The 17534-nt window shown below is 35.5% G+C and overlaps 2 protein-coding genes across 2 annotated transcripts; both read left to right on the top strand.

Moving 5' to 3' along the window:
* The first annotated feature begins 142 nt into the window (after positions 1-142).
* On the top strand, positions 143-5880 carry LOC108969844 (protein polybromo-1). Its single transcript, XM_018934823.1, has 3 exons — positions 143-1212; positions 1272-4334; positions 4393-5880. Exons 1-3 carry the CDS (start codon positions 246-248, stop codon positions 5340-5342), a joined length of 4980 nt encoding a protein of 1659 aa, XP_018790368.1. The 5' UTR covers positions 143-245; the 3' UTR covers positions 5343-5880.
* Positions 5881-7140: 1260 nt separating this feature from the next.
* Positions 7141-13633, top strand: LOC108969820. Its single transcript, XM_018934757.1, has 3 exons — positions 7141-7575; positions 7698-7878; positions 12821-13633. The coding sequence occupies exons 1-3, from the start codon at positions 7425-7427 to the stop codon at positions 13449-13451; spliced, it is 963 nt and encodes a 320-aa protein (XP_018790302.1). The 5' UTR covers positions 7141-7424; the 3' UTR covers positions 13452-13633.
* The last annotated feature ends 3901 nt before the right edge of the window (positions 13634-17534 follow it).

Here is a 17534-nt window from a genome sequence, read left to right as displayed (position 1 = left end):
GATTTGTTAGTTTCCGTTCTAATTTCTCAATGGATTGCAGATTCCGTAGCGTTGATTTGTAGGCAATATATAGCGTAAGAATGAACGTATAATTCCATTGAAAAGTGCGGCAAGTCCGTTTTTTGAGCAAATGTTGCAGTGTGTGGCAACTCTGTGAAATAGAAGAAAAGCATTTGTAATTTTACTTGAGTATTACATGTTATTTGGGGTGGATTCGTGTTATTTTTTAATACAAAAGTTAAAAGATGATGAGTCGTAAAAGACGAGCTAGTTCTATTTCTAGTAAGCAAGATGAGGATCCCTTACAAATGGATGATTCAACTCCGGAGCAATCTCCAGTTCTACAAACTTCCGTACGCAAAAAACGCCGACCAGACCCAAGTGAATTGTGCCAGCAGCTGTACGATTCAATACGAAGCATTAAAAAAGAAGATGGCGCTTCATTGTGCGACACATTTATACGTGCACCAAAAAGACGTCAGGAGCCCTCTTATTACGACATAGTAACGAATCCTATTGATTTACTGAAAATTCAACAGAAATTAAAGACGGATTCTTACGACGATATAGATGATTTGATGCAAGATTTCGAACTTCTGGTGAAGAATGCTAAAGCATTCTACAAGTCGGACACTGTTGAGCATCAAGACGCCCAATCACTTTGGCAGTATATTCTGATAAATAAACATAGAATATTGGATTCAAATGGTATAGTTGAAGATGAGCCTAAAACGAAACGTCTCTGTCGCAATCCCAGACGGTTGACTGGAACCACCAGTAACAATGGTTCAGTTGAAGTAGATAATGAATCAACACGATTCGATGAGGAGATAAATCCCTACGAAGAACTTTTTGCCGTTGTTATGAACGCAGTGGACGTTACCATGAATGATCGACCGCTTCATCGGATGTTTCTTTTATTGCCGTCTAAAAAAATGTATCCTGATTATTATGATGTCATTGAACACCCAATAGATTTAAGATTAATAGCTACAAAAATTCAAATGAATGCTTATTCGAACCTTGTGGAAATGGAACGCGATCTTTTACAAATGACAAAGAATGCTTGTCAATTTAATGAGCCCGGTTCACAAATCTATAAGGATTCAAAAACTCTAAAACGTCTTTTCACGCAAAGACGCATGGAAATTGATAGTGGTAAAATTAAACCATCACGTCGCGTCAAAACTTTATCAAGTGCAGCAATTTCGGGTATGCTTTTTCCATAAACGTTAATCATTAAAGCATTTTTTTAAATTTTTATATTACAGCTATGAAGGAAGAAGTTGATAGTTCTGATRATGAAGAAACAAGCAAAAAAGGTGAAGGCCCGATGTGGGCACTTTTTGATCATTTATATAATGCACCTGGTTCTTCAGAGCATCCTGGAGCAACAGGCCCTCCATTGGGTACATCATTGTGGAAATTGCCGGTACGTCGTTTTCATCCTGAGTACTTTGAACTCATTAAATATCCGATATCAATGTGTCAAATACATACTAAACTGAAAAAAGGAGATTACGCTAACATCAGCGATCTTACCGCTGATCTCTGCCTTATGTTAGATAATGCAAAAAAAGCATTTCCATCAACACATCGTACGCACAAGGATGCCGTGAAGATGTTAAAAATAATGAATACAAAGTTGGTTGAAGAGTCGTTGGAACCGGAAACTAGCGACATGGATGATGACGGTGATATTGATGGGGATACGGAGGATACATTGTTAAACAATCGTGACACACCACGTGAAAAGAAAAAAGGCCGTCCGCGTATTAATTCTAATAATACAAGTGCGCCCAATACACCTATCAGTAATTCACCAAAGGCAAGTAGGATTCCGATAAACGCTGTCATAAAGAAAAAAATTTTAAGCATACAAAGGTATTTGGTTGATTTTACTATTGGAAATCGAAAGCCCATTGACCTGTTTATGGAGAAACCACCTAGAAAAATTTATCCCGACTACTATGACATTATACAAAATCCCATTGACATGAATACAATTGAACACAATATACGTTGTGATAAATATGCTACAGTAGAAGATGTAGTTGCAGATTATCGACTTATGTTTTTGAATTGTAGACAATATAATGAAGAGGGATCCACAATTTATGAAGATGCGAATAATTTGGAAAGAGCATTGAATGAAAAACTACGAGAATTCCCGGGTTTAGCAGACATTAAAAAACCGCCACAAAAATTGGGCAAACCCAGTGGTCGTAGAAAGACTGTTGTTGTTGATAAATTGTGGCAATTTTATGAGACCATACGAGAATATCAAGAACCAAAAGGCAAGCGACAATTGTCTTTAATATTTACTAAGCTTCCATCGAAGAATGAGTATCCAGATTACTATGATATTATAAAGGAACCAATCGATATGGAGCGTATAGCGCAAAAGTTAAAGCAAGCTAGTTACGAGAGCGTAGATGAGTTGGCGGCTGACTTTTTATTGATGCTTGAAAATGCTTGCAAGTATAATGAACCGGACTCACAGATATACAAGGATGCCCTTGTATTACAGCAATTGACACTCCAATTGAAACAAAGCTTAAGAAATGAACAATCATCCACACCAGATGTATCACTAGCTGTACAAGAATTGTTTCTTAGTTTGTTTACTCAGTTATACAATCACCAAGATGAGGCAGGAAGATGCTATTCTGACTCTTTAGCTGAGGTCCCAGAATATGATGAGATTGCTGATGGTAACGGTAAAATGAGTAAAACTCGAGGAATCTCACTGGATTTGATAAAACGCCGTTTAGATAAGCTGACATATAAGCGGTTAGATGTTTTTCAAGAAGATATTTTTTCATGTCTCGAAAGAGCTCGCCGTTTATCCCGAACGGATTCCGACGTATTCCAGGATTCAATTGAACTCCAGATGTTCTTCATTAAAAAGCGTGATGAATTGTGCAAATATACCTTCAGTTCACCAGCTCTACTGTACACTGTAGAGAATTTACTGGCGGAGGTAGAAGTAATGCGTCAACAGAAAGTTGCACAAGAAGATCAAGACCAGGAGGATAAGGATGATTTGGATACGGCTGCAATGCAAGGTGAAAGTATGACCATCAATCAGAAAGTATTTTCGCCTGGAGATTTTGTGTACTTTCAACTACCGGAGAACAAAATTCCCAGCATTGCATACATTGAGCGCCTTTGGACAACAGCAGATAATGTGAAGTGGATGCATGGATCAGTTTTCTTGCGGCCACATGAAACATACCATGTTACAACGCGAAAATTTCTCGAAATGGAGGTATTTAAAAGCAGCGTTTCTCAGACGATTCCAATGGACAAGGTGCTTGGAAAATGTTATATAATGCACATCAAAGATTATATTAAAATGCGTCCAGAAGGTTATGCCGATAAGGATGTATTTGTTTGTGAATCAAGATATAATGGCCGCGCACGTTGTTTCAAAAAATTCAAAATATGGCCTTTTGTACGTGAGAACGATCCTGTTCGTTTTGTTCCCAGAGATGAGCCATTAGAGCTGAAAAGAGTTATGTCGGTATTTAAAGAACGCATTGAGAAGCACAAAGGCGAATTGGAAGAGCTTAAGTTACAAGAGACATTAGTGGAAAAGGAAAAACCAAATGTAATATGCGATGCGCTACCTTTAAATTCGGAACCGAACAGTGTTTACTATCAGCAGTTTAACACGATTTGCAGTGGTGCGGTTAAAATCGGTGACTTCGTATACGTGGCTACCCAAAGTGGAAAGCAATCGATTGCACAAATTCATCAAATATGGGAAAGCGGTAGCAAATCATATTTCAAAGGACCCTGGCTTTTGACTCCAAGCGAGATAGTATCGCCGTCAAACAAACAATACTATCGTCAAGAACTTTTATTGTCGACCGTTGAAGACATTAGTCCATTAATCGCCATTGTTGGGCGCTGTGCCGTTTTGGAATATACCGATTACATAAGTAGTCGTCCCACTGAGATTCCAGAGTGCGATGTCTACATTTGTGAGTATGTTTACGACGAATTACGTAAATCATTACGTAAGCTCAACACACCTGGTGGTTTACGGAAATTTCAACATAGTCCTGAAGTAACACAGGATGAGATATTCCATTTTAAAACCCATTTGAAGCCTATTAGAGATGTTAAAGGGGCTGAAGCCCAGGAAAATTTGGCTTTGATGGAAGACTCATTAGATGGTAACCCACCGTCGGTCAATTCGGATATAGCGGCAATATCGTCGCCAGCTCCTTCGGTATCTTCCACACCGATATCGTCGAAAGTGAAAAATAAAACAACTAAAAAGAGCCTAACTGGTTATATTCTTTATTCAAGTGAAGTGCGCAAAGGTGAGTACTTTTAACATAGTAAACTAACATTTCACTTAAATCTTTACTTTTCTAATAGGAATTAGTCAGAGCAATCCTGATGCTTCATTCGGGGATATTTCACGTATGGTGGGCACGGAATGGAAAAATTTACCAGCTAGCGTCAAACAGAGTTGGGAGGATCGTGCTTCACGCTTAAATGAGGAGTCAGCTGCCCGCCGGGAAATAGATGAAAGTTTGAATTGTGCAGCTGGTGCGGTAAGCGGTAGCCCAGGGCCCAATGATCAGCAGAATGGTCATATATTTGAATGTCTATGGGATAAATGTGATTATCAATTTGAAGATGCTGTCGACTGCATGGAACATTGTATTCAAGATGGCACTGGCCACATTCAACGTTCGGCCATGCAAGGCAACGATACTGAATTCACTTGCTTATGGCGCGGATGTATACGCATGAAGAAAAACATGCAAGCGTTTCCATCATTATTGCGTCTCATCAAGCATGTCCGAGAGGTACATTTAAGCAAGGGTGGTAAAATTCTACTCCCAAATGAGCGAAGCAAAAATTTTGTGCCGAGAAAAAATCAAAAAACTACACAAGTTATTCAACTAAATACACCATCACATCAAGTACAACAAGCAGTTATGTCACCTCGAGGAGTCACCGGCAATGGAGTAGAGAATGGTGCGGTTTCGCAGTATCAAATGCAAGTTTTGGGACCACCGCCAGAACCAATGTTTGTAACGGTGCCACCAAGGCCTCAACGCGTTTTGCATTCCGAGGCATATATTAAATATATTGAAAATTTGCAAAATACTTCAAGTGCTCCACAGAAGCCTACATGGAAAACTGCAGTGAAGATGGCAACACCATCCAATGTGACCACTAAGCCGGGTACTGCATTACCCACCAACTGGTTGGGAAGATATGCTGAGGGAAATACTGAAGATGTTATGACAGCACTGTGTCATTTACGTAATTTCATGATGGTCGATGCACTACAAATTAAGCGTAGTTGCTACTAAGTACATTCATATTACATATTGCTCATTAATATCTTCTTATTTGACTATAAAAACACCATTATCACTGTGATGCACATATATAATTATATATGTACATATTTGAATGTATGTGATTAAGAAAATACTGTTCCCAATCACAATTGTGCACAAGTAGATTTCTTTCGCCTATTTTTGTATTCAGAATGCTTTTCATTTGTGAGTAGCGAAAAGAAAAATAACTGATAATGTTTGATTTTTATTATACAAATCCCACATATAGTATATCATACTATATCACACATATAAGTATATCATATTCATAAAAATTCACTTATACTATATATAGACATGGTTATTACCTATTAAACTTTGATATTGACAATTTCTGCTTATTCAAATCTACTATGTACCGATATTTACACAATGGTAAATATGTAATTTATGCATGCTCCGTATACTATCAGCTAAGAACTTCAGAAATCTTAATCTAATATATGTATGATTTTTTGCCAATGTCTCAAAATGTGACAATGAAATATATAATTGTGGTAAAGGAAAATACATCTTTTATTTCTATTTCCAGCTTTACTGAATAATAATTCATGCACTAGTTTAACAGAGAAATTAGAAATTTTTCAATTAGAGCATCGAATAACATTGTGTTAATAAAAGTTATATCATCGAAAGTACACATTTTAGAATCTTTTGTATTTAGTGTGCTATATATATATATATATGTATATGTATATATAATTTATATTATATATATATATATGTATATATAATTTATATATATATATGAGTTCGACAGTATAATCGTAATTCATTACAGCCGATATCTGCGATTAGAAGTAAATCTGAATGAACTAAGAGTAAAAGTAAATCGAACCGGTGAGTTAAAGGACATTTGTATAATGTTTTAAGTGTTTTGCGTGTATTTTGTTATGAACACAAGGGTTTGATACAATGCAATTTCTGGAGGTTCAGAATTTATGCAGAGATAGCGAAGTATCTAGACATCTTTTATGGATGGTTAATGGAAAGAGATGCTTGACAATGTAGCTGAGAACCCTACATTAATCGACGGCATCATTACTGGCTGTGGGTTTATGAATATAATGTCAAACTGTACTACAATCTAGCAAATGGTGCAGAAAAAATTAGCCGAAAAAAAAATAGCTGAAGTCAGTGAATAAATAGAATTAGTGAAATTTATTAAACACCGAAGAAAGTTAAATAGTACCTCCAGTACAGTACATAGTATGGTAATGGACACCCCTATTAAGCACTGTTTTGATTATTGCACACCTGCATACATATGTATCTACATTTGTAGGTTTATGAGCTTGTGTGGATTCATATATAATTTATTTACTCATTCCTAATTATTAGCTTTCTGTTTTGATTCCTTAGTTTCTTCGCTGAGTTTTATATACTGGTATACACTGTCTTTGGTGTTTCTATGACATCATGTCTTATATCGCCGCGCTTATCTAATATGCTTTTTTTATTACCCTCGGTCCACTCAATTTATATATATTACTCTTAGAGATACAAACATACTCGCGTGCATTGCAATAACAATAACAACTTGTGAAAAGAACCGGCTTCTGTTTTTGACTCTCATTTATGTGCATACATGTTTATACTTACATACCTACATAAGTATATGCATATGTACATCAAACAAAATCTGGTATATTTGTCTGAAAATACAAACTGTATACCCGTACTGGATTGTTCCGAATAGCGCTCACTCAACCTCGTTGGTACAAAAGCTTATACAAGCGAAAAGTTAGACAATTTGAAATTTTTTCTAGTTCTAATAATGTGTTAGACATTCGCTTGTTTTTAGTAGTGCTTTGAGTATCGTTTGGAACGGTCTGAAAATAGACGTCCAGATCTAGATACAGTGTAGTATATTAAATTTAAAATTTATGCGCTCTAACAAAATATTATATTTGGTGGAATATTTCAAAAAATATATTTTTAAAATATATTCATTATTTTAAACGTGCATATTTTACACACATCCGAACACACGTAACGGTGTGGCTACATACATATACCTGTAGGAATACCTAAATAACATATTGCACAAAAATGTCGGACGCGGCAAATGGTGAGTCAAAGTTCGGTTTCAAGGACAAGGAGAAGGCTGAGGAGACTTTGCAATTGTTAGAAAGTCATGATATGCAGTATCGGAAACTAACAGTGCGAGGATTACTGGGACGAGCAAAACGTGTCCTTACAAGTGAGTAATAATAACTGTATCTAAATGTGCTTACAACAAAAAATGTAAAATGAAAAAAATCTGTATTTAAAAATTTTTATATATATTTTCTTCATAAAAAAATTAATTTCGTTATCATACAGTGACCAAGGCTGAGGAGAAGGTGAAGAATATCAATTCAGCAATAGAAGTCTTCGAGAAGTGGCTGGAGGAGAATGGCGGCGGTGCTGCTAATAAAAACGCCAAAACCGACAAGGAAGACAAAGTCGAAACCGTACCTGGTTTAGGATTTAAGGACAAGGCAGCAGCGGAAGCCACACTAAGGTAACAGAGAGTGCTTAAATGAATGCGTAGTGGCTTACTAACTTTTGACCTCAAGTATAAAGTGTTGGGACAATGAGTGACCAATAGAAAATCACATTAAACGTTAGGGTTAGACAATGGGTTTATAATTATTGCATTATTGATTTGAATCGTTAATATCTTGTTAATGATCAAATAAACTTTGCGTTCGTATATATAAATATACATATATTTACATATACATATATATAATTGTACCATATGTACACTTTTATTTCTCCCATAATCATATTTTACTATTCTGCATTTTTGTTTGTTTGATTGTGCTACAAAACAAATAAATGCAAACAAATTTACTAACATATAAGCTTTTGACAACGCAGTGTGGTTCTCTTATTGAGATCATCACAATAAATATAAATATAAACCTTGCCTGTAGGAAAATTTTCTGTGAATTTGGCATAGCTGGCTCTTATCATTTAATAATGCAAATCATATTAAATTTACTTATTGGAAAAAAACTCCAAGACTTTTACTAACTTTTTTAGTTAAAAATATATAAAAAGTAGAAGGGGGAAGGGTATACTACTAAAAAGTTGAATCTTCAATGTTCTTTATGCAATTAGCTTAGTTTAAGGAATTACTTTTGTGAAATATCTCCCAAAACGCAATTTTTAATATTTTATTTTAGGCTTAAATACCACCTTCAAATTTTCTGATGTTTTGTTAAAGTCAGCCAGTTGGCTTTTATATAGTGATTTTCTTATACATACATATAAAGGAGTATATAAGTAGGCGTCCATAATATACAGTGGTATTTTTCAGGACTTTCTAAATCCTTCCCCATTTCTAAATCTCACATTTGATATTTTAAAATTTGTGAACACCTACCGTAATTTATGAACGCGCCTGGACTCACTTCCTGCCAGTTTATATACAAATTTTGTTAAAATTTTTAATAATTCTCACATTTTGGTTTTGCGGTAATAGAAATTTTACTTACACGTTCCAAATAATTTTTATTTGCTTGTTGAAATTAAATTACATTTAAAATATTTACCATTTTATATTGTACTTGTATTTAGTATACTGTTTTTCTCTACTGGGTTATGTAGAGTATTATTTATTCCACGAAAAAGAGTAAGCTTAAAGCTTCGTAGTAAAGATAATATCATAACCAAAATTAATATATTTTGACATACATATATACTTACACATACGATACGAGTTAAATTACAGGGTTAGAAGCAAAGAATCATTATGGAGCACGTATGGTGGATGACTGTGCTTAAGAATTAATAGGCATATTCATATGTATGTACATACATGCATATACAGCATAAATATCTATAAACGACTATGGTCTATGAATACTGTTATAATAGTGAGATATACGTATGTACATAAGTCTTAGAAGAAGAGTTAAATAGCATACTAATGAATATTTTTGTTTAGGTGATACATTTGCTAGGTGCTAATAACATACCCAACTATGTCATACTTACTATACGACTGTACAAATTATTAACGAAGTTCTAAAAATATGTTGTGTTCAATTATATTATATTATATATTTCAATTATATTGATTACTGATAACACTAGTTTACAGTATTGAACTTTTTGTCTGTTGCCGCGAATTCTGCGATTGATATTGTTCACTTATTACTTGTTTTTGTCAAAACTACCCTCATTTTGAGCAGCTCGAGTTACTTTGTTTTTGATTTTTATCGTTTAAGCATAAATATTAATCGAAAACAGGCGTATTTTACAGTGTTAAGATTAGTTTCTCAAGTTCTTGCATCATGAGTTGTTGAAATACTCACGTTGTTTAAATAAACTAGATTATTTTTGCTACATATGCGGAGAATATGTGTTTAAAAAATGTAGAAAAGTTATATCAGAGTTGGTGAAAAATAATTATTTTGAGTATTTTGGGGTGCTCTTGGATAAAAATAAGAATCCTTGGGCACCCAATTGGGTTTGTAAATCTTGTAAGGAATATTTGAGATTATGGAAAAGTGGTAAAAGAAGTGCCTTTAAATTTGGAACACCGATTATTTGGCGAGGGCCACCAAATCATCTCGTGGACTGTTATTTTTGTTGTGTGAACATAAACGGTTTAAACATTAAAAATCGAGCTAAATGGCAGTACCCAGGTACTAGTTGTGTTCAACGTCCAGTGCAGCGTTCACCTAACTCTTCAGAGCCTAAAAATATATCTGAACCATTAGAGCAAGAAATTGAAGGATCAAGCTCATACAAAATGATGCTGATTTTGAAGGTATGTCTAATGAGCCAAAACGCTTCTCCCATAATGAGTTGAATGATCTTGTAAGAGATTTAAATCTTTCTAAACAAGCTTCAGAATTGTTAGCATCAAGACTAAGAGAAAAAACTTGCTATCCTCAGATACTAAAATAAGTTTTTATCGTGAAAGAGATGCAGAATTGCGGCGTTATTTTTCCGAAGAAAACGGCATTATCCTTTGTTCAGATATAAAAACTTAATAAAAAATGGGCTTGAAGTGATACGAACCAAACGACCGACGTTTATTCATTGACAGCTCAAAACGTAGCCTTAAATGTATTCTTTTATATAATGGAAATAAATACGCTGTGGTACCTATTGCCCACAGTACAAAGTTAAAGGAGGAATATTGTAACATTTCGCTAGTCTTGAGCAAAATAAAATACAATGACCATGAGTGGCAAATTTGTGTCGGTCAACAAAGTGGTTATACCAAGTTTCCCTGTTTTATATGTCTTTGGGACAATGAAGTAGAGCTAAACAAGAGCATTGGGTGAGATAAAACTGACCCTTGAGAGAAAAAGCTCGTAACAAAATTATCCTTCCAAGACTACATATAAAACTGGGCATCATGAAACAGTTTGTAAAATCACTAGATAAAGATGGGAACTGCTTTTCTTACATTTGCCAAACATTTCCTCAGCACACTATGGAAAAGATTAAAGCCGGATTTTTGATTGCCCCCAAATTAGACAACTTACGAAAGATACTCAATTTAGAAATTCTATGACTGAGTCAGAACTAAAGGCTTGGACAGCATTCGTATCTGTGATGCAGAATTTTCTCGGAATTAAAAAATCTGAAAATTATATTGAACTTGTAGAAGACATTCTGCTGCAATTAAAAAATATGGAATGGAATATGGGTATAAAACTCCACTTCCTCCATAGTCACCCAGAGAGGTTTCCGCAAATTTTAGTAGATATGAGCGAAGAGCAGGGAGACCGTATGCATCAAGACTTAAGCGTCATGGAGCGGCGTTATAAGGATTTCTGAGAACTTAATGATTAATTATTTTTCTTAATAAAATTTTTCTTAATAAGTACATGTTTTCTTCTGTGTAATCTACATCTGAAACTCTGAAACTTGAGCTGATAAAAATATTTAAATTATATTTTTGGAAATAGCATATTGTATGTAGCAACAGCAGCAACAGCTAAATTTGGCAACGAATGCACTGTAAACTAGTGTAATAATTGGGTACTAAATCGATTTCGTATAAAAATATTACGTACACGCCGTGTTGCACACTAACTACGAAAATGTTTGTAAATTGCGTCAAAACGCAACTACGGTATATTTTGTCATGCAAGTAATCAAGTGATTGCATTTCGAACAGTACCTGCTGTTCTGATAATGTGACAGATGTAAAATACACATTCCGAAAAAACTCATTTGCGGAAAATGTTCTACGGCTTTTTCTGCACAATTTTGTGTAAGGAAATAAGGGTCTAAAACCGATTTCAATCCAACGATTTTCAGGGAGAAGTTTAACTCATAAGGATTGTAAAATTGTTTTTTTTTCGCATTTTTAAGGCATACTAATTAAACACTTAGAACGTTTTCCGCATGTGTAATTTTATAGCAAAAAAAAAAAAAATCGACCCGCTCTAATACATTTACATATGTACATGTATGGCAGATACACAATAATTCAATCATACATTCAGTACTCACTTCATGACTCAAGCCTCAATTTCGACTATACCATATTTTCACTACTATTTCGAACTATTTGGTAAATATACATACTTTTACATATGTCCATTTGTGTGCATTTGCTCAAGCACTTATGTTGATATCAATATACACGCATTAACGGTAAATGTGTTTATTCCCCTATTATTAAGTCTTTCGGTATTTTTGCTATTTTTTGTTTGCCTTGAAGGTCGCCTGTGCGTGATGTCATAGCGTACGTTTAGTAATTGGTATGTGTCGCCATAAGGGCCGACGCTGTGTGGGAAGTTAAGAGAATATATATAATTTGCACATTAATGAATAATTATAAATATGAGTGTGATCGGAAAGCTTAAAATACGAATGGACTTGTGTAGCAGAAGTTAACAACAAAATGCGAGTAGGCATGTTGCTGTATGTTGAACTATGTTGGGAATAAGCATATGTTTTTAGCGAATTTTCTAAGCACCATCAATCGTAAATTATTGTTGTAATAATTTAGTTCGAAATTGAATTTGAGGAGTGTGAGAATGTATCCAGATAACTATAAGAATTTCATATATAAAATGTGGTCTATGAAATTAGTATTTATTATTGAACCATTTCAGTAGCGCCACACTGTAAATGATCTCACTTACCGTCTGATATGATTTTCGCTCGCGATGTAAGAATATAATATTAGCACCGAAGTCATCCATCAATACCAACTTTTTTATATTAACTAATACAATTTTAATATATATAATATATTCGACACATAGGGCTTTGAGAAGGTAAAGATCTGATATTATTCATATTATCATCATTTAATAGTATGTATCGAGCATCATTGTTAGCATCAACCTGGCATATATTTTAACTTTTGCTCAAAGTCGTTTTCGCGCACAAAGTTGTAGTAGTTGTAGTTTCCAAAAAGCATTAAGCAAATCAAATATTTTCTACACATGAATAATACGCATTTTATTCTTAATTCTTAGGATACTTCAAGATCGTGATCCAGATTATCAGAAATTGGCAATTAAAGGCTTAATTGGCAGCTCCAAGCGTGTGCTGTCCGGCACCAAAAATGAAGATAAAATCAAGTCTATTCAAGAAGGTGTCAAAATACTAGAAGATTTCTTAGAAAAATTTGAAACAGAAAATTTGATTAAAAATAATCGAGCCTACCTCGCATACTCAGTTATTGAACAGTTACCCGAGCCGAAAGATGAGCTAGCAGCAGAATTTGTTACAGCTTACGGCGGACCCAAAGCCAAGGGCAATTACAAGCATCTACGCACCATGTATCCCGCAGATGATGACTCGACATCATGGGATATTATTCGCAATCGCAATATTGCGAAATTAATGGAAAAACTTAAGGCTGAGGAAGCGAAATTATTTGATGCTGAAAGTGGTGAGCCGACAGAAATCCATCTCGAACTGATACATTGGGCTTACAGTCCACAGCCAGACAAAGTGAAGTCGTATTTGGAGAAGAGCTTAAAGAAAAAGGCAGAGAAACGTAAAGTTGAACTAAATGATAGTTCCAGCTCTGATGAAGATGATCGTGAGGACGATGACGATGATAATGGTGAAACACCGGAAAAGAAGAAGAGAACGGAATAAGTTGCATCGGTTTTGTAATTTATAAAACCAACGTTGAAAGCAAAACACACGAATTTGGTATACAAAAATATACATAGATGATCATGCCAATAATTGCTAAGTAAATATAAATACGTACACGAATATGTACTAGATATTAATCACAAATATACAAAAATTCTGTACTTACTCTTCGAAAGTAACTTTGTCTGTATGTATTTTACATATCTCATATTCATATATCTATTTACGGTGCACATTTTTGAAAGTATGAACAAAATTATTTCGAATGAAAAGTTTGATAAAATAAAGTTTAACTATCATATTCGGGTTTGATCCCGCAGATACTCTTTTATTCATTGCTAGACATAATCATGCCATACAATCTCCTAAAATACAGACATACATTGCATCATACACACATATAGAGTGAATATGTATTATGTACATATTTTTGTAGTTTTCATGTTTTTAATTTTTAATATTTATGAATTGGACTGCTATAGAAAATACTATCACTATTGGTTCTCGCACTAGCGGCGCTCAGCTGTGTCGCAAGATTTCTTTCCCTTTCGCCATGACTGTGTTCCATTGTGTGATTGAGAGATAAGTCGTTCCTGCCCAACAAATTGCCATTGACAATTGGTTCTGGCATATTTTTTGAAGCCGTTAATGTTACAGCTGCTGCTGCGGCTGCCGCTGCTGCCGCTGTGGATAAGATATGCGTGTGGTGTTCACTTTTCGATGAAGACGGTGTGCCATTGGTCGCACTCGCCAAATGTCCGTAAGCCATATTAAAGAGAGCTTCTGGGTCGCATACAAATCGATAGACATAACGTTCGCCATTTACCTTTTGCATAATTCCTTTCTCATAATAGTAGCGTAGACTGCGCGACAGTTTGTCGTAATTCATGGCGGGACGATTCTTTTGCAAGCCCCAACGCCGCGCCACCTCTTCTGGTTCGATGAGTTTAAACTCCATACCGCGTCCGGTCCAGGCAATGCAACTTGAACTATTCGTTTGGTAAAAAAATGGTTTTTCCTTAAGCAATTAAATAAATTTGTCAATACTTACCTCGTGGTGGGTTCATCTAATAAAGCCACCAGAAATTGCCACAACTGCAATGAGCCGCGTCGCTGCGACACTGTTTGGCTCGTCGAAATGGCATTATTGTAAAGTCCATTGTATTTAATGTCTCCATCGGTTGATGAGACAGTGGTCGAGTCCACAGTGACTGGCCGTAGCGGGTACGTTGATGATATGGTCGAATTGTAGGGACTCTCGTATTTGAGATCGACATCCGTTGAACTTGTTGACGCCAAAGTTAACGATGCCGTTGGTGATAGTGAACCGTTACTGCGTAGTCCATACGAGTTACCGTTTGTTGTACTGTAGGGGTGCTGGTGGTACATGGTTGCCGCGCTGGTGGACAGGATGGATCCATGTCCGAATTTGAAAGCTGATGCGTGCGAGGATAAGTGGCCGGTATGTGGTTGATGCAACATGCTAGAGTGCACATGTGGGTGACTGGATGTGTGGGTGTGTGCATGTGTTGGCAGTGAATGTTGTGCAGCGGGATGCGCATGTGAATGCGGCTGTATATGCATATGAGATGGATGATGTGACAACTGCTGATGAGAATGGCCACTCAGATGTGTGGTAGTTGAGTCGGGATGCTCCTCTTTAGTGCTATGATAGTGGTGACTCATGGGAATCATATTAGTTGTTGCAGCTGTTGTTGGATTGTTACAAAATGCCAGTGCCGGTTCTGTTCGGAATAAATTTTTGTTATTTTTTAAAAATTCTTATATTGTTACATGAATTTATTTTCGAAACTTGAGAATGTAAATTGAAGACTGCAATATACGATTGAAATAATCTTAACACCCTATATACATCGGTCGACTACGATTTTGAAGTATTTTCGTAAGAAGGCATTTGCAATTTTGGAGACAACATACATATGCTAGGAATTTGATAGGAAAGTGGTGTGGGTCAAAGGATGGATTATAACAACTTTTTTATATAAACAATACATATACAATGTTTTTAATGAAACAAACTATAAATTATGTAACAGCTATATCTTTATAAATGTGCCTCTATAGTTTTATGAATGAGTTCTACATCAGCAACGGGAAAAGTTGATTCCGCACTGCAGCAGCGTCAAAGATGTTGGGACCGGAGCCATACATAGCGGTAGGACCCCATACTCTTAAAGAGCTGCTCCGCATGGAGGAGAGAGTGGAGAGAGAACGGCACTGGCGACAGGCAGCAAGTATGCGCCACGCCAAGCTGCTTCTAGGAGGATACAATCTCCCCAGATTTAAAGAACTAATTCACACCCCGTGAAAAATTCCGCCTCCTCGTCGCAATCTGCACAGGGCACTGTAAGCTCAGGAAGTACCTGTCCAACATGGGCATGGTCTCCTGTGCCAACTGCCGATTCTGCGACCTGGAACAGGAAACACCAGCACACCTAATCCTCAGCAATCTGTGGAAAAAGGCTTAAGGTCCTGGATTCTGCTTACATCAGCAGGGATCACATCACCTCATTAGCGCCTGGCAAACTCCTAGAACTATTCAGCCTGCTGGGGCTCTGGGAGGTCATGTGATATAGGAGATAGCACAATAGACCTTAGGTCGCGGTGCATTACGTCAAATAACATTCTATTCTGTTATATAGTTGAACAATTGAGCTAAGTATATTTGTCAAATACGGAACTAAAACAAGACCTTAACGTTTGTGCTATATAAATTGTGACAAAAAAGTATCCGGAAATTGTAAATAAAACACAAAGTATTTAATTATTAATCAATATTTTCAGTTGAAGAGGTCGTCCAGAAATTTATTAGAAATATAAAATTTGAGACAAATTCTTTGTTCGATATTTTTAGGTGTACCGACCGCTCATATTTGGCAAAGTAATTAAGGACAGTCCTTTCAATTTAGCAAAATATATTTTTTTTTTGAAATATCATTACCCTGGGAATTTAATTACAATTTCCGGGTGTTTTTTTGTCCCAAAGTATTACCGGCCGGTGACAAGTTTGAATAATTTTATGGCTCACTTTCAGAATGAGTATACCAGAAAAAGATAAAATTTAATTTTTCAGATATCAATCCTGTAATTAACATTCAAGCACTTTGGAAAGAGAAATATTTAAAAAAGAAGTAATAGACGCTGTCAGCCAAATGTGAATAATACAGTCCAATATGTTCTACGTTCTCATTTGCCAATGATGTTAACTAACTCACCCAATATCATTTCATTCAAAATGATTTTAATGAGTTTAACATTTTTCTTTAAGGCAGCGTCAATTTGATACCATTAACTGGTGAACGATTGAATGAATTATTGTACTTTATTTAAAGTTAGTATTCCAATACATGGATTAAAGCTCTTTGCTTATGACGCATTCTTTCAGGTCAAAAACATTTCAGTCAATAAGTCTAGAAAGACATATAAGCTTATCAGTTTTGTACACTATCCCCACTTATCTTAATTCAACTTATTATGACAATACTGTTAAGATTATCTTAAAGTATGTACCGCAGCAACCATATTTTATTCAAAAATTAATAATCAAATTGATATCTACTACATATAATATATAATTCAAATCCCTTGGCCAGGGCCGTCTTAAACCAAGCTGCGGACCTTGGGCACACAAGAATTTGGGGCCCTTTTTGAAAGTAAAAAAGCGACTTATACTAAAATTTTTTTTTTTACATTTAATAAAGGTAATCAAATACAGTATTTTATAAATGTCAATAATGATGATGCGTGTAGGTGTGTGTGTGTGTGATTACGATATTAAGATAATAGAGATCTATCTATTATCTTAATTATATCTTTAAAGTAAATTTTTTGAAGGATATCACTCTCCATACATATAATTGGCAAACTACTCAGTCGTTCTTGTAACATTTTTGTTCGCAATTCATTTTTTATTCTCTTAAGCTGCGGAAATGACCGCTCTCCACTACAATTGGTAACCATTCTTCTTCTTCTTGATTGGCGTAGTCACCGCTTACGCGATTATAGCCGAGTTAACAACAGCGCGCCAGTCGTTTCTTCTTTTCGCTACGTGGCGCCAAT

The sequence above is a fragment of the Bactrocera latifrons genome, unplaced genomic scaffold (assembly GCF_001853355.1).
Source record: "Bactrocera latifrons isolate USDA-ARS-PBARC rearing strain unplaced genomic scaffold, ASM185335v1 scaffold_267, whole genome shotgun sequence".
Taxonomy (NCBI): Eukaryota; Metazoa; Arthropoda; class Insecta; order Diptera; family Tephritidae; genus Bactrocera; species Bactrocera latifrons.
This window is presented reverse-complemented; position numbering and strand designations above follow the sequence as displayed.